Source organism: Xiphophorus hellerii, chromosome 4 (genome assembly GCF_003331165.1).
Source record: "Xiphophorus hellerii strain 12219 chromosome 4, Xiphophorus_hellerii-4.1, whole genome shotgun sequence".
NCBI classification, from domain to species: domain Eukaryota; kingdom Metazoa; phylum Chordata; class Actinopteri; order Cyprinodontiformes; family Poeciliidae; genus Xiphophorus; species Xiphophorus hellerii.
In genome coordinates, this window is record NC_045675.1 from 34396649 (window position 1) to 34420323 (window position 23675).

Here is a 23675-nt window from a genome sequence, read left to right on the forward strand (position 1 = left end):
ATAGTTTAGGTTTGATGCACTGTTATGCTAACATGTTCATAATCTTAGCAACAAAAAAAAATGCATCTGACTACACACTTGATTTATATCTCTTTAGATCAAAAATGTTGTGTTCTCCATTTTTATGCTTTAAATTAAAAAGGTATTAGGGGTCTAACTGCTCTGTAATTGATCTTATCAAGGTAATAGTTACCATTTGATTATGGCATGTTTGTTAAATTCACCATGTTAACATGAGTACATACATAAATTAAATGTTTCTTTTCAGGATGAAGGTTAGTCAAGCTTTTGTGCACCGATGAATAAAGACAGTTAAAGGCTAAAAAAAAAAAAAAAAAAAAAAAAAAACGAAAACTTTTGTAGTCAGGTGTTGCTGACTACACCCCACTGCTGTAAATAATAGCAGAAATATCGACTTGGGTACATTTTACACCCACTGCAAAAAGGTCATTTCATTTCAAAAGTAGAAAAAGCAGCTTGGGACGCTCACCGACCTTGAGGGCAAAGTCCAGCGTACACAGGGGGCTAAACCAAATAGTTTAGTCGTCTCAAAACTGGCGAAGATTGTCCACAACCCTGTAGTGTCTTTAGGAGCTGAACAAGCTTGCACATTTAATGAAATGGCGTGTAAATATGTTGTTTTTGTTTTTATTTTGTGTTTTCATCAGGGAACGACTGTTGTATTGTGTAGTATGTATGGAACCAAGGCCTCTACTTCGTGTGACTCCAGCAATCATTACAAAACAATGTCTATTAGAAGTAATGACTAAAACTAAACATAATAGCACCTGTGTGATTTATGATTCAATATTTCCCCTTACAGCAGCAGATGAAAGGAAACCTTTTTTTTCTAAAAGGATAGCTCCGAGTAACTTCTCATGTGTAAATATAACAGGGTCTGGGGAAAGATTGGGAAATCTTTCAGACACCATGTGTACTCCTGTAATCACTGTAAACAATGACTTTAACCCTGTTTCTCATGCAGATGTTTGGTGGTGTACGGTGAACAAAACCGTAGACAGAATTAATTACATCCATTACAACGTACAAAAACTGGGCAACTGGACACAGGCTGGTTTCGGGGTGGTTCACGAGCAGCTGGCCGCTACCTTACTGATGGCTTTCCAAAACCGCATAGCTCTTGACCTGCTGCTAACTGAGAAGGGGGGGGAGTGTGTGCCATCTTTGGAGAAAGGTGCTGCATATTTCTGCCAAACAACGCAGCAGCCGATGGGAGCCTGACACAGGCCATTGCGGGGCTCCGTACCTTTAATGGCAAAATGACAGAACTCTCTGGAGTGAATACTTCCATGTGGGATGCATGGATGGATGTTTTGGGAAAGTACCGAACCCTTGTGTCCTCTGTCTTAGTATCAATTGCAGTCTTTGCTGCCATTCTAACCTTGTGTGGATGTTGTTGTATTCCTTGTCTGCGTTCCTTGTTTAACCGTCTCATTACCACAGCAGTTTCACCCATGGAGGACCGGATGGCACAGATGTATCCTTTGTTAGTCAAAGATCATGAGACTGACAAAGAATACTCTGATGAGGATTCTCCTGACCTGTATCCAGATCCTAACCTTTGGACTGAGTATGGTCCCTGAGTGTAAGCATATTTGTGCTCCTAAAAATGAACTCCTGACTGGAAATCGTTTGAAGTGGCTGTTTTGGAGGGATATGAGAATTGGAACAAATATGTGATAAACAGGGGGGAAATGTTAGGTAAATTGTATATATTATTATCAAATATTTGTTGTTTCATGAGCCTTTATAATGTTCTTTATAATGCCTTTATTTGTTTCATCTTAGCATAAAGAATGTTTCTGTGTTGTTGAATTACTTTGATTCCTTTCTCAGAAGGCCTCTCTGAGGAAGAGCAGAGACAACTGTTTTCAACAGGGTTATCGCTCAGCAGAAACCTCTGCATCCTTTACCTGTTAGATAGCTATAAAACCGTCGCTGTGAAGACGTACAACTTGCTCTGTGTTATCCTGTGTCTGGAACAGAATAATCTAGTGTGTAGATATCATGTGTTTTGTTAGTGACTAGCATTTGCGTTGCAATCATGTGATTGAAGTGTTTTCCCCACCCCTTTGAGACGCTCTCTGTAACAGGGATCCTAACAGCAATAAAAAGGGAGAACGGACACATATGTTTTGAGAACGGAAGAGATGTGTGACTGAAAACATATCTCTGGCTGTTCTCCTCGCGAGTACAAAAGAATCTAACTCTCTTGTCTTTCTTGTGTTTGTTAAATCTGTCTCAATAGGTGTTTAAACCTGACACTTCCTCTGATCATATAAGCAGTCCTGGCGTTTTCTTTCCACCAATACCTTCACTTATGTTTTTTTTTTTTTTTTTTTTTACCCCTCCAGGGGGTCTTTTGTGGGCTCTAGTGTCCCTTATATGACAGTAGGCTGACAGGAAACGGGGAAGGAGACGGGGGAAGACATACGGCAAATGTCGTCGGGTCCGGGAGTCGAACCCGTGACGGCCGTGTCGAGGACTCAAGGCCTCCAAATACGGGTCGCGCTAACCGCTACGCCACCACGGCACGCCCTCACTTATGTATTTTTGTTTTTCAAACAAGACTGTATTTCAATCTGGAGAGACTCACACAGAGAAAGACAGTGATTAAAAAGTTTTATTCTTAAAGTAAATTTTTTTTTTTTTTACAAATTCATTTATGGGAGAAGGAACTCTGACCTCCACAAAAGACACTGTGCTGTGAATTGCGTTAAGCTTGGATGAACATTTTGCGATGCTGATTGGTGACATCTTCCCCCCTGGAAAACACATGGTGCCATGGATGAAGGTCCTTATAAACAGAATGTTGACTGATGACTCGCTAAGACGAGGCATGGTCTGATGTTGATAGGCTGCAGCAGATGAACGTAACGCAGGTAGGGCTGAAGAGTCTTCCAGTTTGAATTTACAATAAGGCTTCAGTTTATTATTTATAAAAATAATGCTCCATTCTCAATTCAAATTCAGTATTTGGGAAATTAAGACACAAACATCATTTTCCAGTACAACTAAAAAAACTGTTGAACAAGAACATCTGAACATCTCGGCAAGCTTCATTATTATTTTTAAACACAATCCTTTGGTGAGTTAACTATAGAGTTGCACTTTGTGCTCACATTATGTAAGATAAAAGGTTGTTTACATGCAGTACCTTGAGGACCACAGTTTGAAAGAGATTGATCTACAGAAATACACTGCTCCATCAGAAAGAACAAATCAGTACCAGGAGGAGGTCTTAGAGATGTCAGTCACCTCATGTACATGCTGCTCACATCATCTCCCTGTCCCGTCTGGTACCAACAGCTGGGTCACCACAATGGAGCTTGCTAAGACTATTTAGCATCATCACTGATGACGGCAGATAAATCGTTTTCCTGGAACAGTAAGTTGTCTCATCGTCAGTAACACATTAGGTAGTACATACTGTACATAAGCATGTTTAACAGTCCTAAGATCTTCCTCATGGCTTCGATTGATTGTTTTTTGATTGGGAGAGGTGCAGTTTTGCAGACAACAGTAGTAATACTACTGGGAGGAAGTGGAGGAGCTCAATCTTTTCACAGATTATCTGTCTCATATTATATTGTCGAAACATGGTGACAGTTTGACCAAATTTTGGTAAAAGTTACATATTGCAGCTTTAAGAGGTAAAAACCATATCTATAGTATGCAGTTTTGAATGAGTTTAGAAAATGCTGATGCTGTGGAGACTAAGGTGAACTGGTTTTTATTGAGCGAGGGATACAAAAACAAATAATGTTGTTTACTGAGGCTTTATATATACTGTATATATATATATATATATATATATATTCCGTGAAATGATGACTTCAGCAATAACTGTTAGTTTCAGTAATTTAGGGCTGGGAGGATGATTCCTTTGCAGAGTCCGAACCCCACCCTGTATCCATCTCCTTCACAGTAACCTAAGAAGAAATAATCATTATTACAAAATATTACTGACATCATTCAGCCGATACAGAAGAATATAACAATAATTAGACAGCATACATCAAAACAATACATAAACGTTTTAAAGTTATGACGAGGCTTGGTTATCAGTGTAAAAGTAACTTAAAAAATAACAAGGTTAAGTAGTTATTGAACACACTTATTACTAAGTCCACATCGCTCTGTATTTTTTAAATATTGATTAGTATCCTAAAGTTAAGTGGTGTGGTTTCAGTAATATGCCATTTACTGACTTATTATGCCATTATTATTAATATGCCATTTCTTCAAATGCCCTTTTAGGATCTGGTTTCTGCAAAGCCTTTTTAACTGTTTTTTTCCCTCATTCTTTCATCTTTACTTATTCCAAGTGCCTGCTTGTTTTCTTCTCTGTTCAATTCCTTCTCCCAGCAGTGTTCATTCCACAACACATTAACATCTTCCCATGCTGCATCCTACAGCTGACATCTCATATTGTAGCCTAAACTTGTTGTACTATTGTTGACTGTTTTGACCTTGAGTTTATCCTTGTGTGTTCTTTTAATAATTTTATTCACAACTACTGTATGTAACATTTTGCCCAAGAAAAATTTCCCTCAGTCAAAATAACCTATATTCTGTTTTTTATACATTTATTTATGATTTTTCAAAGTTAAACAGCCAAGACAGAAGAAAAACAACAACAACAAAAAGTAAACAAATACAACAAAAACAAAATTCAACAAGACAAAACTGTCAAAACAGTGTCAGCTTACTGGAGTACTGATAAGAGGATATAATATGTGCCCATCAGTCCGTAAAGCGTAATCAAATACGAGACAAAGTCAAAGGGAACAACAGACATTTCTGAAAACATTGTATCAAACAGTTCACTATTTGATACTTGATGATTTACATTTACAAAATGTCTGAGTTTAGAAAAGAGATGGGGAAACAGCTTGACGACATTGTTGCAGACCTGAAAGACGTAATGAACAGAGTTGAGGAGGCTGAGCAGCGAATAACCGAGGTAGAGAAATTCAACATGGATGTCAAAGACGTACTGAGCCCCACGCTCCAGGTACAAGAAGACCTACAAACACGTCTAACAGACCTGGACGCCCGTTCACGCAGGAATACATTCATATTCATGGGGTCACAGAGGGAGAAGAAGGAGATAACCTACAAAAATTCATAGAGAATTTTATTAAAACTGAACTGTCCCTCACGGATATCACACTGGGCATACAGCGCTGCCAAACAGCCGTTCGGTTCCAACCCCAGATCCATCGTAATACATTTTCTGGAGTATACCACGAAGGAACTTGTGCTTCGTACTGATTGGGGTAAGAAAGTGATACAGCTGAGAGGAAAACGGATGTTCTTCGATCAAGATTTCCCCAGTGATATCCTTGCTAAACGTAAAGCATACAATCCCATCAGGAAGATCTTAGAAGAAGAAGGGACTTCGCTCCCAGACCATGTACACATCCAGACATCGTGTTTTATTAGAACGGCCCTATGTTTCACAACAGTGTACAGGACACGTCTGATGACATGAGGAAGAGGAACACATGGTGCCATGGATGAAGGTCCATGGATGAAGCAGCGGACAAACCAACGTAGGATGCCTCCCAACCCAAACCGAGAGCTTTCTCCCGGGAAGGAGCGAGCAGAACCCAGCGGTGTACCCGGAAAACGCGAGTGAAACACGTCTAGGAAAAACTTAGGGCCTTCAGGTGCAACAACAACCTGTAACTTTCTGGTGAATTCCTCTGTAAAGTACAAGTATTGCGGACGACTGCAAATCTGGGAAAGGCATGCTTTCTGCCAGTGGCACAAAAAGTGGGTATACATTGTATGCAATGCATAGGGGCGACCGCAAAGGGGCGATGCACTAAAATTCCCCACATCGTTTCTGCGATGTGGGGAATTTTTTTTCTAGCCAGCATTTTATGTACTTAACAGCTGTTTGTGTATGAAATGATCAATAAATGGAGTTAATGTTAAAGTTAACAAACGTAGGTTTGGGAGCAGGGCTACGGCCCAAACCACACCTCTAATTTTTCAAGTAGCCTATTTATACCTTGCTCGCCTATTCATCTCTGTCTGTTACATTTCGTCAAAGTTACGTTCGTCACTTCAGACTCAGACTCGTTTCATCAAGAATCTACTTACCATGGAAGATGCCCTGACACTTCAGGGCATCTTCTGACTCGGACAACCTATTCAACTCTCCACCCACTGCAATAAACTCCCCTCCTGACATTATGAGACAAGCCTCAAGCTCCAAACGCTTGCGCTCCGTGATCTTCGATCCTCAAACCCAGTCTAACTCTTCATCTTCAGCCATTCTTCATCCAAACAAGGTTCATCCATCTCCTTCAACACCATCTCAACCCCGCGGCCGTGGACTGCATTGTGGTTCTAGACATCAGACTCGTTTTATAAATACAGTGTTTTGTGGTCAATATTATTTCATCATTTTATTAATGTGGGTGGCCAGTTTGGATAAGGCTTCCTATTAAGCTATAAGAATGATATAAAACAAACATGTACAAAAACACTGTACACCCATAAGCTAAATTATGGAAAATCAGTTCACATATTGGACTATATATATATATATATATATATATATATATATATATATATATATAGTCCAGAAAACTTGCTAAGCCTGGGTGCCGACATGGTGGTCCACCATGTTTTTGTATTAAAAGATGTTAAGTAGACAGGAAATGTACAAATATTACTGGGTAATTATATGTTACGGAAAACATCGCCAGTGAAATGCTATTTAAACCCACAACTAGTCTTAAAAACAACAAATCAAAAAATACAATGAAAATGAATATCCATTATTTGCACTTCTGTTAAGTCAGCGGCTCCAAACAGTTAGAATATATTTAAGTTAGAACCAAAATCTGTAATTAATTTATATATTTGGAATTGTTTTCATTACTTTGGTAACTGTCAGACCCTCCCATTAAATTGAGTAATGAAGAACACACCGGATGCTTGATGGAGGTTTATTGTTTTGGGCAAATGTCCAGTGTGATGACTGGAGGTTAGTAAAATAATTTGTTTGACCACCTTCTGTACTTGAAACATCAGATTAAGTTAACTTTCATTTTCAACTAAGTTGTAAGAGATTTTTTGTAATAATTTTGTCAATATTTTAACAAGAAGTAAAGCATATATATTTGTCATGGAAGAAATTACTTTATTAAGAGTCTGGATGAGAAGAAATAAGAAATTTATTAAAACCTTGCAAGGTGAGAACAGAAATACAGAGTCAAAGGAGTCTGTCAAGTCTGCTCTGACCAACAGTGGATCTGCCTTCCTTTTATAGGTTCTGGTCAGAGAAGAGAGACTTAATTGGATGAGAGGTTGTGATGTACCAGCCAGGGATTCTGTGGAGCCCAACACAGATGGTCTTGCCATCTTTTTTGTCTATTGTTAAGGATAGGTGGTTGTTCTTCCATGCTAAAGAGGGCAGATAAGTTCTACATCTAAGTAACACTTAGATAGTCTCCAGGCTCAAGGAGCTCTCTCCTGCTGTTATATGACACTGCATAAGTCTTGAGAGCAGCTTGACCAATCTCATGATAAGACTACGCAGAAATACCTAAAGCAGAAGAGGGGTGAGGAGCACATTATAAAATTTTACATTACAATATTTTTTCAAACAATTTTGTCAAAAGTGCGTGCAAGAATCAAACCACCTGTTACCACCCACCGCCTTTGTTGGAAATGTTTGTTTTTGGAACCTAGAAGAACCGCTACAGTGTGTCTGATGAGGGCGCATTTGCGAAATTGTGAAAAAGTGTGACAACTTTGCCGAAACACGTGCACTGAGCGTTGCGGAGCCGCGAGGAGGGAATCGTATCTGATGGGGAAACGCGGATCGAGAGGGGATGTCCTCTTTATCCTGAATCTTGATAGCATCTCATTATTTTGAAATAGTATCTCATTATTTTGGGATTGTATCTCCAAATAATTAGATTATTTATTTATTTATTTTATTTTTTTTGCCACAGTGGTGGAAACAGGCTTCCATAGATTCATATTTATGTGAATATGTTATTCACCTTTGACACCAAAATGTCTAACCTGTGATGGTGATCTCATCTCCATCCTTCAAGAATGTTCTAGTTTTTCCTCCTCCAATGTCAATACTCTTTGACCCTCTCCAAGACAGCTCCAGCATGGAACCAAAACTGCCAGGGTTCTGTGGAAATAAAGTAAATTTTCTTTTAGCCAGAGTCATAATTATATGTAAAGAAATATACCTTTGGCAACAATGCACTGTGTGATCATGTCAGCTTCTGCATTGTCAGTTAAACATGATTTAATGTGACCCAATTTTTACTCTTTTCATTATTAATGTGAAGTACTTATCAATAACGTAGAATCCAGAAATCTGATCCACCAAAAGAAACCTAACCTACACACAACAATGATATTATTGCATATAGCTAAATAAAACTTTTTTTCCTGTCCATTCTCATCTTCAGTTCTCGTATTACCTGTTGAAAATAAATAATTCTCTGTTTTCCTTCTATCTCTTTCAGGTAGTTGCTAAGTTAAACCTAAAGGAAATGACATGTTAAGAAATGCAAATGAGAGCTAGGGTTAGAGGGAATGACACACTAGGGAACGACCTCTTTAGGGCGTAGCTTACAGGCTAAGAAAGCAGATCACAAACTGTTCTTGGTTGCCATTTTGTCTTGCTAACTCCTAAATGTGGCATGAGAAATGGACCAGGTGTATTTTGGTATTAATAAATGGAATTCATGAATTCAACTCACTGACTCTTCTTTAACCTCATACATCAAGAACTCAGCATGGAGAACGGTTAATTCTCCACATACCACAGTAATATTTTACATGCATGTTCTTTTTTTGACTCAAAATCTTTTGTATTACACAACATTATTTATAACCATGGAAAACAAATAAGTTAAATTCCTTTTAACCATAAAATTATGATTAGTGTTTTTAACCAGTTAAATAATTGATTCTTAAATAATCCATTAAGCTTTTGTAAAATGTGACATGAAATACAATTACCAAGGAGCCTTAGTCTTTCTAGATCCAATTTTCTCCTTTATAGTTATCTTTTGTATCAGTAAAACTCTCTCTGAGCAAATGAGTTCATCATTACATATGTAATGATAAACTTTCTTCTGATATAAAAAGGTACATTTAACATAAATAAAAATTGCATTCAACTATAAAATGTAATTCCAATTATAATCCTGCTGAACCTAGCAACTGATCTATAAGTTATGAGTTATTCTAAATTATTTTTCTGAGTCAGGGGTAACACACTTCCAAGTCACCAGCACATCACAGAGATAGTCACTTGTGGGTCCATGATTCAGAACCGAATACATATTGAATGAGAAAATGGATTCACTAAAACATAATATCATCTCTAAGGTGGAGACTCTGCTCAGGTATTTTGGAAAATATTAAGAAGAAGCAACAATGGCACCCCCAGAAAAAAAGAAGAAATCACTGGCCAGTTTATTCCAGCACAACACATCAGAGGGGGAGGGAATAGAAAATTAACTTTCTAGATACATGTTCTCGGTTTGTGTAGAAAGTGAAAGCATTTGAGTCGTGATCAGTGGTGGTGAAGAGGCAGCAGACACAATCAGTAGGACAGTCAAAAACTCACAACCAGACTGGTTCTGAGAATTCCACAGTACCACACTCTTTGTCAACTTTACAAAGCCTGGTTGAATGGCTGTATTATCAAACATGAAATAGCAGTGTCCATGTAATGTTACTAAGAGTTAGGGAGATAAAATATATAGGTCCGTCTCAGTCCATGTGTCCATCTGAAACACGTTTCTTCTATGTTTTCACACTCCTATGTTTTCTGTAGTGAGCTAGCAATAACCTAGCAATCACTAGTAGTAACCTAGGCTGTGTTAATGAGAAACCACACAACTATGGCTGTTACAGCCAGTAGGTATTTTTGAGTCATTTCTTATGTACGTTTACAGCTGTTTAAAAAACGTGTCTGCTATCCACAGGGGTTTCCCTTCCCTCTCAACTTCCTCTGTTTTGCTTTTGTGAAATGGTCACAGAGAGCCGCAGTTTTCTTCAGACAGCCTTCTCTTTGAGCAACGACATTACAATTTCCATCAAGAAGTTAACTTTTCATCAGTCTTATTTTTATAGAAGTTATTTAGTAAAGTATTGTACAAATGTATATAATTCTTTATTGTGTCAGATAAATGTTTCTCAAAAGAATCCATGTCTCCTGCAAATACCAAAACCAGATAGTGTTAGCAGACTAGTTAATGCAAAAGCACGGCAACAAACTGACAATTTTTGTCACGGATCTATGTCAATGACATCCAACTTTAGCACTACGGATGAAGTATGAAGTATGACCTTTCAGAGCTTAGGTTTAAGACTAAGGTGCCGATTGAGCTTTAATTGAGTAATGGGTAGTATTAGAGAAAGGTCAGGGCAAGGCTATAGAAATGAATGGAAAAATTAATGGAAGACAACTCAAAGACCTTGTAAAGACAGACAGATATACTGTGTAGGTGTGCATGCATGTGTGTGTGTGTGGGCGTGTGGGGGTGCGCGTGCGTGCGTGTCCGCGGGCGTATGCAGGGGTGTGTGTGTGTGTGCAAAACCACTTAATTATTAACAAGGCAGTAAGGTTGCTGACACTTACGGGTCCACTGATGGTACCGGAAGCCAGTAAGTCTCCTGGTTTGACATTGCAGCCATTACTTGTGTGATGTGTGAGCTGTTGCTTCATTGTCCAGTACATGTACTTTAAACAAAGAGAGATACAAAGAGGGAAAAGGAAATTATTTCATTTAAATTTACTGTAAACTCTGCTTCTCTACCCTTGATTTTATTACAGCTTTAACACTCACATCTGTAATAACACTCACAGTTGTGAAAGCCTGCAGCTATGAAATCATGATCATCTCTTCAGACGACATACCTTCACAGTCTCTTTCTGTAACAAACCTTTGTTATTCTGCAATATGTTGGATCTGAAAACCATTTTTTTGAAGCTCTAAATTAAGTTTCGCACTTTATTATCACAACATGTGAGTGTATCATAAGGCAGATAATTCTATAAAGTACTATCTCTTACAGAGATTACTGGCAAGTCTAATGAATAAAGTAAATACTGTATCTACAGTGTTAATAAAGGTGTTAACAACCAACATCAAGGCAAAGGCAATAGGCAAAAAACAAGAACAACAATTCAACAACAACATCAGGTCCGTGAAATTATTTGCCGGAAACAAAGTTGTTGAACCATCTGATTGATTTGGTCAGAAATAATAGAGAAAGGTTAATCAGATAATCATGTGACTGTCTGTGTTTAGAGTCTACTTAAAATGCCACAATGTCCTCTTGAGGTTTTGTTCAGATTCTTACTTTAAAATTTGAACTACAGATGTTTACAGCCTCAGTCATGTTCTGACCTTGAGGGAGAAAAAGCAGAGAACATTTTAGCATATATGACACAAGGGTAGGGCATCAAGTCTCAAGAATCACTTGTCAAACTCAAGCACAGAGCTAACATTTCAGTTCTCCCAGAATGATTGAAGTTTGTACATTTTGATCCCTAATTTCAATTCCCAGTCCAGCAACTGAAGAAGCCGTCAAATTGCAATAAAGAAAAAGCAGCTGTAGTGTGTGCGCAGCCATGGACAGTGTGCGGCAGCAACTGAGAGTATGGATTCACTTTAATAAATGAATGGACCACTCGGCTCAGTGCGATCCAGATAGTGAGATGCAATGAGCTCAGTGTCTATGTCACAGGTGATGCTCTGATAAGGAATTTTTCTCTTATTGATGGATTTAATGTGCATAAATTCTGCGTGTCTGGACCAAGTGGTCTGGTGTGTGTGATATGTCAAAATGACAGATGCCCTTCATATTTTTCCATCACTGTTTAAAGAAACCTTAAAAGACAGAAAATATTTGGCCACAAATCAACTTTTAAAAAACAAAGCTCTCCCGTGAAAGATGTAAAAAGAAGATTCATAACAATATTGTTATGAATATATTCAAGTACATATGTGCGATAAGATATCTATATATTAGTTAGAAGTAGCCCTGTGGAAAAAAATGAATAATAAAGTTCATGAAAGGTAAAAAGATCATACAATTAAAATTGAGAAATTGAGAATATTTTTTTCAGAAGCAACTGGTTAACTTTGTTTCATTGTTTCATTATATATATATATATATATATATATATATATATATATATATATATATATATATATATATATATATATATATATATTGGACCAGGCTGGTCCAATTTAGCCATGAAACCTCCCACACTAAAATGAGAGGTGTTTCACTTTCATTGTCCCTGTATGTTCAAGTATGTGTATACTTTATCACGCTGAACAAGGGTTGTTTGCCTATCTCCAGCAATCATTGGGGTGGGGTACAACCCGGGCAGCACAAAGACTCACAGTGCTAACAACCATCCACACACTCACAGCAGTGCAATTGAGAGAGCCCAATGCACTGAACAGATGTATTTTTGCTGGAGGTAAACTTAGGCCAAGATTCAGACCATGGCCTTTTTACTACAAGATACAAGGAACCCCACAGTGCACCCCACATACAAAAAATTCAATAAGAAACTTCAATTGAAACTTTGGACTGTTTTTTTTATATTCCTGATACAAAAGACATTGTCAGAGAAGATTTTGGAATTTCCATTACGTATGTATTTTATAGGAATTTTTTTTAATTGGACGGCACATTAGAAAAGCAATTAAAATTACGATTTACAGTTTGTTTGTTTCTAATGAAAAAACCCTTTAATTTAAGGATCCTGGATTGGGTGTTGATTGTTCCAAGTGTAGACATGGTTGTCTAAAAATATTTGAGGAATTTTATGATATGAAAGAAGTCATACAGTTTAAATGACAATGATCTCTGATGTTGATGTTGTATGTAAACTTCTGAAATAAAAAATGGCAAAAGAAATCCCTAATAAATGTGTCCACTAAGTTCTCTAGCATTTATAAACAGAAATAATTACAATTCTAACTTAACACAAGAGAAGATTGGTCTCATTAAATTCAAACTGAGAAAAATTGTTTTTTTTCTGCATGTAAACTTGTGGTTTCAACTGTAGATGATTGTATATGACAGATAAAAACTCTTTCATCTGCAGTTCAATGTACACCAAATATTTGCAAGTTTCTTGTGTGTGTTTGGATGTGTACCCTTGAGTGACACAAACAGGTTAATGTTGAAGGTATATCCATCTTCATGTTGTAGGTATGGGAGAGGTTGGGGATCCTGTAAAATAAGGTTGAAAAAAAAATCAACAAAGGGGGTCTCAAAGTCACAACACTGAAGCACAAATGGAATGACTTTCTATCAAATTAATAAAGTAAACAAAATTAACTAAATAAAATATTTTTGTTTTAGTTCAGTTAATTTTTTCATTGTAGGATGGCAGAACAAAGTGAAAAGGTTTTTTGGTGAGCTGTTACTCCATGGTTATTTACGAAAGAGAAGAACAGATAAAAATCTATTATAGAAAAGGTTAAAAGTGTAGCAGAAACACACAAGCTGACCTAGAGCATACTTAAACCATACATAGATGGACTCTTGCACACTCTTCACTATTCTAAATTAGTTTAAGAAGGCCTTTGTCATGATATATCATTTCACAGATTATGCTTTGATTCTAAGCAGTGCTGGCCCAAGGTGCTATTGGACCTTAAAGGATCCTACATTAGTTGAACAACATGTTTCAATGTTGTGCTGTCTGTGCATGTCACAAACAGCAATTTTTTTTAGTTAATAGGGAAACTGTTAAATAAAAAAATGCTGTTTGTGACATGCCAATGCTCATAATTACTTCAAAAAATGTATATCTTTCATTATATTTTTCACCCATGGAGGTTGCCATTTTTTCACCTGCTGGGTTGATGATGCGGTTCTGTGCTGGAATCTACAAAGTACACACAGGAAGGCTAACTTTCCCTGAGTTGTTATTTAGCATAATGAGTTTGACTGGTGAAATTTTAAATAATGCCACACATAGATGGACTCTTGCACACTGTTGGCTGTAATTTAAATTTTAAAAGAAAATGAAAACAGTGAGGTGAGTCTGGATCGCTTCCCACATGAAAAGAAAAGAGTGCAGTGGGAGAGAGCCAGAGCTGAACACAATTTCCGAAGGACCTACTCTCAACATTTCTCTAGAGAAGATTTTGATTCATTTGTACAGACAAAACTGATGAAGGCTCTATAGGTGGGCATTACCTTTACAAGCTAAAAACAATTGCATTCCAACAGTTTTTATCCACAAAGGGCCTAAACCCACTGCCAAACAAATGTATGGGGGAATTTTACTGCCATAAGTCGAGAGCGCACATTTTCACTTTGAAAGCAGAACTTAAATTCTTTGTTCTCAGAACTTGCAATACTTGTGCTTAGGTTTTCAGTTTGAAAGCAGGGTTTCATCCTTTTGTTCTCAAAACTTGTAATGTTTGCATTCAAAACTTTTAAATCTTCTCTGTGCTCTCTCAAATCTTTGTGGTCACACTCAGAGATCTTCCTCATGCAAAACTGCTCTCTGCACGGATTAACTCTGCACGCAAAGTTCCCTGCTTGAAAATCCTTTTCTGCTTCTTCAGTACTGCAGCCAGTCTGACAGTAACAGCCAACACCATGCCTTCACCAAATAGTCAGAGCATGTCATAGTCACCCATGTCACTCTGTATCAACATTGCAAATACAGTACATCACACATTTGTAAAGTTGAGTACCACTGATTCAATGCTCGCAGGTTGCCATGGCAACCTTTACTACATCAAATTCTGACTTGCCATTGGGCGGGCAGAAGTGGGGAGGGAGCGCTGTGCTTTTATATCTAAACCGGGCTGTGATGAAGTTGTACCAAACTGCACTGCTGAAAACTCAACTGTCAAAGAAAGCCAGTAGTGAGATGCTTTTAGGCAAAATAATGAGAGAATAAGAGAATGAATGGGTTAATCCAGAACAAAGTGGTACGAGCTTCTCTTTTTCTGTCTCCTTGCAAATTTATTACATCTAAATTGCACACTCAATCACAGTTATAGGGAAAGATATTTAAACATATGATTTTTGCAAGTCATCTGTTTTTCCAATTGTTAGGAGAAACACCTTAGCAAGTGTGCTGTATCTGCTAAGCTTTGCAAATTAAAGCAATCAAAATTCTATTGGAGGTTGTGGACATTAAAAGTATTAAGTTAGTCACCTTTATGGGGTCTTGATTGTCATATAATTCACAGTGCTCGTACAGTGCACGGTACTATCCGAGCTTGTAAAATGAATCTATCTGGATAACAAGCGCAAGACATACTGCCAAAGTCTCTAAAACAGACTCCCTTTTTTCTGTTTCCTTTCTAGTAAGCTCAGGAGGTCTGGAATAGAAATTGATACGGATTTCCAAAATTAATTCCATTCAATTCACAAGGGCTCGAGTGGAATCAATCAGTTTGACTGATTTTCCATAAGGATATTCGTTAAGGACCAGTACCAATTTTACTTGGATATGTGTATTCTCAGAAGAACTAATGCTGCAAGTAATAGAAACTAACTAATTTGGTGCATTAATAAAAATATGAATATTTCCATTAAGAACTTAACCCAATAAAATTACATTAATCATTTACTTATTAACAAGACCTGACCTGACCAAAATGCATTAATTTAAATAAATTCAAACCACTAAAGTTTCGCCTATATCAGCATTTAAAACTCGTTATATGGCCCCTCATTTGTAAAACGTGTTGACAAACAATAATGACTTTCCACTAAGGTTTGGCAATATGCAACATTTTCCCAGCCAATTTTCATCAATCCAACAAATGATGATGGGCAATATATATTTGCACAGGTGACATTTGAACTTTTTTGTGAGTGGAACAATGCAAGCATGAATGGACTGATTTGTCATTTTAGAACATAAAAGTAAAAAAAATTGAGTACAAAAACAATGGATTTTTGTTGGAACAATGGACAAATAGACAAATTTATCAAAAACAAATTTGCCTATTTGGGATTACTTAGGCTTTAAACAGGTTAAAAGAAGTAAACCACAGGATGTAACCAAAGTGGTTGCCACAGGATTCAAGTAGGTAAGCAATAACTCAACTATAATTTTCCTACAAAATGGACTATGACAGTTCTTAGTATAGTTCTGAGCATGACTAAGATTTTGATTACTAATTCATAAAATGTGTGAGAAGTAATAATTGTGGTTTTAATAATTTAAACATTTGTTCAAATGAAGTCCCAAGAAATTTGATATCTATGATGTCTGAAATAAACTTTTAGAAAATACAAATATAACTTTGTCTAGTAAGATGCCACTTGGACATTGTCTTCAGAAAGTTGCAATATTTGTACAAACCTGCAAGGGATTAGACTCTGCAAAAGGTAAAAGTGCTTCCATTGGCACAACCCAGGGTGAGATTGTTGTCCCAAAATTCTTTCCCAGGAAAGGTCCAAGAGGAACATACTCCCAAGCTTGAATATCTCTAGCTGCAGACACACAAAAACCAACATTATCATTAAGTGGATAGTAGGTTCAAAGAATTGTAAAGGACTGCCAGAGGAATAAAAAATAATAATGCTGATAAAAAAAATCTCACGTGTACCTACTTTTTAAAATAAACTTTTTAGCCAAAGAAATATATTCCATAGAATACAAAAGAACAGAATATACCTTCCCAAGGGAAAAATGGACCTTACCAAGCTCCGCCCACAACCGACCTAGAAAATCCCACGTGGCCGCAAGTCTCACAAACAAAGCCTCGCCGCGTTGTTTCTATGTAAATATGGCGTCTTCCACTTCGACTGATTCTCTGCAGTGTATTTCTGACTCGATTAGTGCATCATTTCTACCAGACTTTCACAATATATCAGCTTCTACAATGGACAGAGGAACTAAGAAGTTCATGTCATCTTTTTTGGATGAGATCAAGGTGTTTGAGACACGCGATGCCTCCAACATTGTGCACGTCACAGCAAAATGCTTCCGCTCGATGAGGAAAATGGCAGATCCACACACCCTCTACATCAATATAGCTGTGGACAAGATCACTGATGCCTATAGTTCTTGCAAGGCTGGGTAAGTTGGGCATTCATCGTTTTGTAGGTTACTTTTGAAATTAGTGAGTGATTCCTGTGGCTTGTTGGCAAATGTTTGAGTGTGCAGTCAAGTCAAATCAGAAAAAGGAAAAAAAAAAAACATGCGCTCACTATGTTCCACACGGACCTAAAAGAGGGATGGACAATGAAAGAAAAAAAGGCGGAAAAGAAAGCCAAACAGAGAGGACTGGAGTTTGGGGACGCTTCATCAGAAATCCTGGAATTTGTGCAGATCTGGACAAATCTGTAAACGAGCGGAGAGGCAGCCGGTAAGACAGATCGGACTGCAAAGTTACTGACATCCCGACAGCGGGCCGCCAGCTTTACCGGCCAAATTAATGCCTATAACCGCAGAATCTGAACTGAAGCGGTGGATTGTGGTGGTGAAGTCTGGAACTGATTGACTGATTTTAATGATTGAATTGATTGTTGTTATTGGGTGTTAAGGTTAACTATTAATCAATTTAGCAGTAGCTATTTATATTCATAAAGTAAATATTTATGATTAATATTGAAAGGTGAATATTTGTATATTTAAATAAATTAAAATATTATGTAATTGTAAATATTAATGTGGAATGTATTTTAAAGTTAGAGAACTTAAGTTTAGTTACTTGTTCATTTAACTTTAATTACTTTGTGGGTTTGATTCACAGTGGTTTGCTTAGTATTGTTTATATAGTTTGTCATCATTTGCTTTGTAGTTTGAGTGGAATTAATTTATGTAAAATTACATGCAGATTAGTAATTATTTTTTTCTTTTGGGTTTGTTTAAAGGTTTTTACCTGCTTCTGGACCATTCATGTAATATCATGACACACATTTAATAAATGGAGGATAAAAAATGAAGAAAACTGCTTGGTCCTTTGAGTAAAATCCCTGTTAATAAAAGTTTACATCGATATGTCCATCCCTTCTCAAGTGGGGAAGCTGCATAAATTAGAAAATAACTTGACACTCTTTATAACCTTTTCCTTTACAGGTACTTTACCTCTTGTTTTTCCTCTTTTTCTTTGAATTAGCAATATTTTTATTATATTTAATCAATCTTATTTTAGAATCACATTACATTTGACATGTTTTTAGCCATGTTTTTGAAATGGTTAATCACTTCAATCCTAGCATAGTTTTAATTTTGTGGAACATGTTCACATGCAACACCGAGGATTGCAGGCCATTACTGGAGACATGGTGTTCCATGTGGGGGGGCCATGGAACTACGCGAGGGCTGGAAAGAACAGTCCGCCAGATCTTAGCTTAGGATCCTCATGCACCACATGGAGGACGCTAATGAGAACCAGCCACGAGAGAAACAAGTTCCTGTTTAACCAACGAGAAAGAAGCAGATGAAATATTCTCCAAGAAAATTAGGTAAGTCATTTTTTTGTTACTATTTTCTCTATGTGAAGAGGGGTTGGAGGGGACAAGTAAGTGGGGAACATCCACCAGCTGAGTAAATAAGCTACGTTTTAGACAACTGTTGTCAAATGTAAAACTGGTGTTTATTCTATTTATTTAGTAATAAACTTGCAAACATCCACAAGCCACAGTGTGTGGTTGGAAATAATTTTGAATACTCATTAAATGATAAGTTACACTCATGTACCTAAAACTATACATTAAATGATGCATTCTGAATAACAATGGTAGACTGTATGAACTTTTGCTATACAAATATTTGATCAGAATAATTTTGTTCAGCTCTAATCATAATGCTTCTTGCATTAAGAAAGCATTATATTGCACTTAATAACAACCATTCATGTTAACTAGACATTAGTCTGCCAGTCTACCATTCTGAGAGCGTGCAGCAAGGGGCATTCTGGAATGGTACTTAAATAAATGCTGAATTAAGATCACATTGTTTTTTGTTCATTTGTTTTTGTTCCTTTTTCTTAAGTGACCACAGTGGATTGAGTCATCACCGGCTATGAGAGTGTCCAGAAAAGATTCACCAAGTTTGAATTTATGACAAGGCTTTCACCATGATTAACATTGCAACACCATTGCAAGGACAGTTATAATTTCTGAGCATTTCCGGACACCTTCCGGACACCCAGCTGTTTCCTGGAAATGAAGACAGCAAGGAGATCCCCCTGTTTTAAGAGCTTTAGAGCAAGACTGTAACGAAGGAGAAGGCTGACAAAATCAAAGCAAAAAAAAATGTTAGGACTGTTGAAAGAAAAATTTTTCTTAAGTTAAATTAAATCTGTTTAATGTTTTAATCAGTATTTCAGAGATGCAATATGCTGAAGAGAAGTTAAACCCTCTGTTTGAAGAAGTGCAAGTTATCCTTTGTTTTATTCCAATGTACAAAGGGTCTGTTCTACAGCTATGATGGTAGTTATAAATAGTCCAGTGTTTTCCACTTTACTTGTGGCAAGACTTAATATTAATGACTATGTTAGTATAGCACTGACACCGTAATAACACTTAATGACATATTCATAACTGTTGCTACTTGTTTCACTTTACTTGAGGTAAGCATTAACATTAATGACACTTTAATAACACTTAATGACATCTTCATAACTGGTGCTACTTGTTCCACTTGATGTAAGATGACTTATTAATGACTTTGTTAATAAATAATTTGTTAATGCAATAAAAGTTAATGACAACTTTATTATTGATCCTACTTGTTCCACTTTATTTCAGGTAGGGGGAAATATTAATGACTGTGTTGTTAAAGCTTTTTGCAGTGTAATAACATTTGTCAAGTTGTTATAACAAAGACATTTTGAAAAATGTCAACTTTGAATAGTGTCATTATTTACCGAATGACACTTCATGACAACAGTCATAAATATTCCTGAAGACTTAATCATGTTCATTACAGGTGTTATGTCATGTTTATGACAGTGTCATCTCAGTCTTCTGCACACCCTGTCAAATAAAGTGTTACTGGATAAGATCAAATCAGACCTCGCACTACAATCTTTGCTTCACTCGATGTCACCCTAAATGCTAAGTGGAGCCCAGGGCCGGATGATGAGTGTCAGTCTGTATCTGTTTTGTTTGTATGATTTGTAACATTTAATTATTTTTGGCATTAAAACCTGCTTTATACCTAAACAAATCTCATTATTTCTCAAAGTAATGACTCTGAGGGATTTTGGTAAGGTTGTCTTGAGGAAATCTCTGACTGTTATGACACTCCCATTTAAAAAAAGACTGAAAGGAATGATTTTGGACTTCACATGACATTCTAACCTCTTATCCTTCTTCCTCTTACTTCTCTGAGCAAATGGTTGAAGTTATTTCTCTTATTGCAGCTTAGACAATTGCCACAGGACAGTCATGACAATCTATAAATTCATGTTATGCATTTGGAGCAGTGCATTACTTGTTTTTTAGAATAATTGGAAAATGGAAGGGCAGATTCTGCTGTAAAAATACAGCCAACTCTTCCCTCCTGCTGATTTTTGTCTTTTGTTTCCACAGGTGAGAAGTGTCTATGGCAAACTGCAGGTAAGGCACTCTCAGATGTTGTGGAGAGATCCTGATGTTGAATCGTTTTTGCTTTACTATTTCTTTCCAGATTTGACCAAATTGACACACATTGGCAGTTTTGCAGAAGATACTGAAAATCATGCATGGTTTGCGCCACACACAATGTGGTAAGAAACGTTTTAAGGGAACAGGACAGTGCGGTGCTGTTTGTGATGATGCAAGTGGAGAGGTGCACACAAAAGCTGCACACCTGACCCCTGAAGAGACCTTTTGCAATGACTGAAGCTTGCTGACTGGACGGTGGTGAAAAAAGCCCCATAGCAACCAGTGGTGACTTCAGAAAGAACCTTCAAAGTACCATAAAATTCTTACTTCTTCTCATTCACAATCTTGTTAAAGTAATTTTTTATGGCATGGCACCACTATATTTACGAGGTAATTCCTGTAAATAAAAGAAAAATCTTGTGTTTTGCAGGCACATTATCTGTGGTTTCTCCCTCTGCAGAATTAGTTTGGGATTAGCATGGATTCAGAGATAATAGGAAGGCACACAGTTTGGGGCCGAAGCAATCTGGGTGAGAACCAGCATTTTTATTATTTTTTAATACTTGTGCAGAAGTCCAAATGCATAATTTTCTACAAGAAAATGTGAATAAACTTCAAACATGGATAGCTTTTAAGCAAGCACATATAGTTCTTTGTCAGCAGCTGTGTAAGTTTAACTAATTCAGTTTTCTTTGATTTAAAAGTCAGTCAGCAAGTTTGAATTCAAATCATTCTGGATGATTAGATTCTTGTGTACTACATTTTGTTAGATGACTACTCATTTTTAAGTCATGTCAATAAAAAGATTCTTACCACTCCAGTCATTCATAAGTACCATCCCAAAGATATGTTCATGGGCTTTGTTGATGGGAATAGGCTCCCCCAGTTGACTTTCTCCACCAACAAAGAATGCCTGTTTACAAAAAAAGGAAGTTCCAGAGTCATGGAAATTTCATTTATCAAAGAATGAGAATCTGTTTCAATAATAAGAGAAAGATTAATCTTTGTCTTTAAGTTTCTTTATTCGAAGGCAAAAGCGTTCGAAGACCCGTCTCACTGAATGCAGTCAGGAGAAGAGCCCTGAACAACACACATTACATATAGCCACAGCAAAAGTCTGATCTTAACTTCCATCTGTGGTGCCAGATGGACCACAAAGACAATCCTTACCCCCACCTTATAAACTGTCCCTCACCTCTTTGGAGGGAATGGTTTAACGACAGGAAAGAGAGCTGAACTACAGAAACTTCTAGTTCTTCACCCATAGTTGAAGGGTCAAACAAACGTACCAATAATGCATTCCACACATGCCAGGTTTATAAGACAACTGCCAGGTCAGGCATTCAGCATTTCCATCAAAGATGAAATAAGGTTAAAAATGAAATTTTCTATTACACCAGCAACAATGGCACTGATGTGCCATACATCAGTGCATGCATTAAAATATAGTATGACGAGAAAGAAGGATAACCCTTTCTCCAGTCAACAGTTTGTGTTTTCACATATCACTCTACTCTGTACTCTGTCTCTCTGGTTCATAGAATGAACAGCATAATTACCATCTCAAGCTCAAGGTCCAGTTGCTTGGAAGGACCAAATATTGGCGGTTTCGCTGAAAGGCAAAAGGTAAACGTTGTTACATTAAGCATAATAAGTCAGATAATTTCTCAAAATACATCTTCCCTTACTTCACAATGTTTAGTACAAATATTTTATTTCTATTTGAGCTACCAGTCATGCTCATAGCAATTAAAGCTGCTTATAAAAAAGATTTTTTTACATATTTGTTAAAACTATCACTATGTCCTGACAGTATAAGACCGTGAAAAAAACTGAGCTACTCTACCTCCTTCCATTGGTCCTCCTGCCATCTGAAATGCATTGCTCCCGGTCAGAAATAAATCCAGGAGGGTGCTCCCCACACAAACTCTACAAGCTCAAGATTACCGGTTTACGGTATCACGCAGCTACGAGCAGACTCGTTGCCATAGCCCCTGACAACAACGCCACAAAAAAAAAAAAAACACTCAAATATTTTCCGCACAAAGAGCAGAATATTCAGTCTGTTGCAGTAGTATGGTTTTAGGCTTAATGTTTATTTTGCGATTATTAATACGTGATTGCTGTGGTAAGAGGAGAAAACTATAAATATATCGCTGCACTTGACTTTACTATATGGCCAGCTCACCCTTAGTGTCTCTTACTCCGCAGTTGTGGAGTCACAATGTCAGGGATCTTGAGCGCCCCCTTGCCATGAGGCAAGAAAACTGCCTGCCTCACCTCAAATCTGTTCTTTGCCGTTTATGACCGCTCCTCAGCACACGACACACGTTACACATACAGTTGGTGACAAAAAACACTGTACATTATATACATAAGCTAAACTATGAAAAATCAGTTCATACATTAAATGTTTTTAGCTATTTTATTGCCGACGTACAAACAGGAGGAGCATGCTCCCATAGAATGGCAGCCAGCGCAGTTAATCCCAGGCTCTGCATCACCTGCCTCCCCTGACTGCACGTCACTAATCTATTGGAGGGATGTGAGTTAGAAGAGAAGGAGAAATTCTGGAGTGAGTTATATAAAGTGATGCAAAATATCCACAGACGTCCGAGAGTGGTGATTGGGGGAGATTGCAATGGACATGAAACAGAGGTGATGAGAAAGTGAAGGGGAGGTTTGGCATCCAGAACAGGAACGCAGAAAGACAGATGGTGGTAGACTTTGCAAAAAGGATTGAAATGGCTGTAGTGAATACTTTCTTCCAGAAGAGGCAGGAACATGGGGTGACATACAAGAGCGGAGGTAGGGGCACACAGGTAGATTACATCTTGTGCAGACGATGCACCAGATTGTCAGTGACCCCACACCACCTTGCAGTCACTGAATTCCTTCAGATTGCATAATCCACCTGTGTGCTCCTACCTCTGTTCATAGATGAGAGTGTTGCTGGACAACACAGGATGGTGGTGTGTAGGATGACTCTGCAGGTGAGAAAGGTGAAGAGAACAAAGGCAGAGCCAAGGATAAAGTGGTGGAAG

General features: G+C 37.4%; 1 protein-coding gene and 1 long non-coding RNA gene across 8 annotated transcripts in view; one reads left to right on the plus strand and one right to left on the minus strand.

The window, feature by feature from the left end:
* Positions 1-2630: 2630 nt before the first annotated feature.
* The window catches only part of fah (fumarylacetoacetate hydrolase (fumarylacetoacetase)), a 63792-nt gene continuing 42747 nt past the window's right edge, over positions 2631-23675 (minus strand). Inside the window, exons 7-14 of one of the 2 annotated variants that reach the window (XM_032561259.1) lie at positions 22191-22243; positions 21445-21544; positions 16394-16524; positions 13209-13284; positions 11389-11435; positions 10664-10765; positions 8074-8191; positions 2631-3953 (exon numbers count right to left, since the gene is read on the minus strand). In XM_032561259.1, the coding sequence (XP_032417150.1) occupies positions 3877-3953; positions 8074-8191; positions 10664-10765; positions 11389-11435; positions 13209-13284; positions 16394-16524; positions 21445-21544; positions 22191-22243 (704 nt within the window). In that variant the 3' untranslated portion in view covers positions 2631-3876. The remainder of the gene's footprint in view (positions 3954-8073; positions 8192-10663; positions 10766-11388; positions 11436-13208; positions 13285-16393; positions 16525-21444; positions 21545-22190; positions 22244-23675) is intronic. The other variant, XM_032561261.1, reaches the window with a different exon arrangement.
* Positions 17296-22268, plus strand: LOC116718954 (uncharacterized). 6 transcript variants are annotated; one of them, XR_004339033.1, is made up of 3 exons: positions 17296-17402; positions 18307-21161; positions 22173-22268. It is a non-coding gene; the product is annotated as an uncharacterized LOC116718954 (long non-coding RNA). The 6 variants fall into 6 exon arrangements; XR_004339032.1 differs by having other exon boundaries at positions 17306-17402; positions 18299-21161; XR_004339035.1 differs by lacking the exon at positions 17296-17402 and having other exon boundaries at positions 18332-21021; positions 21092-21161.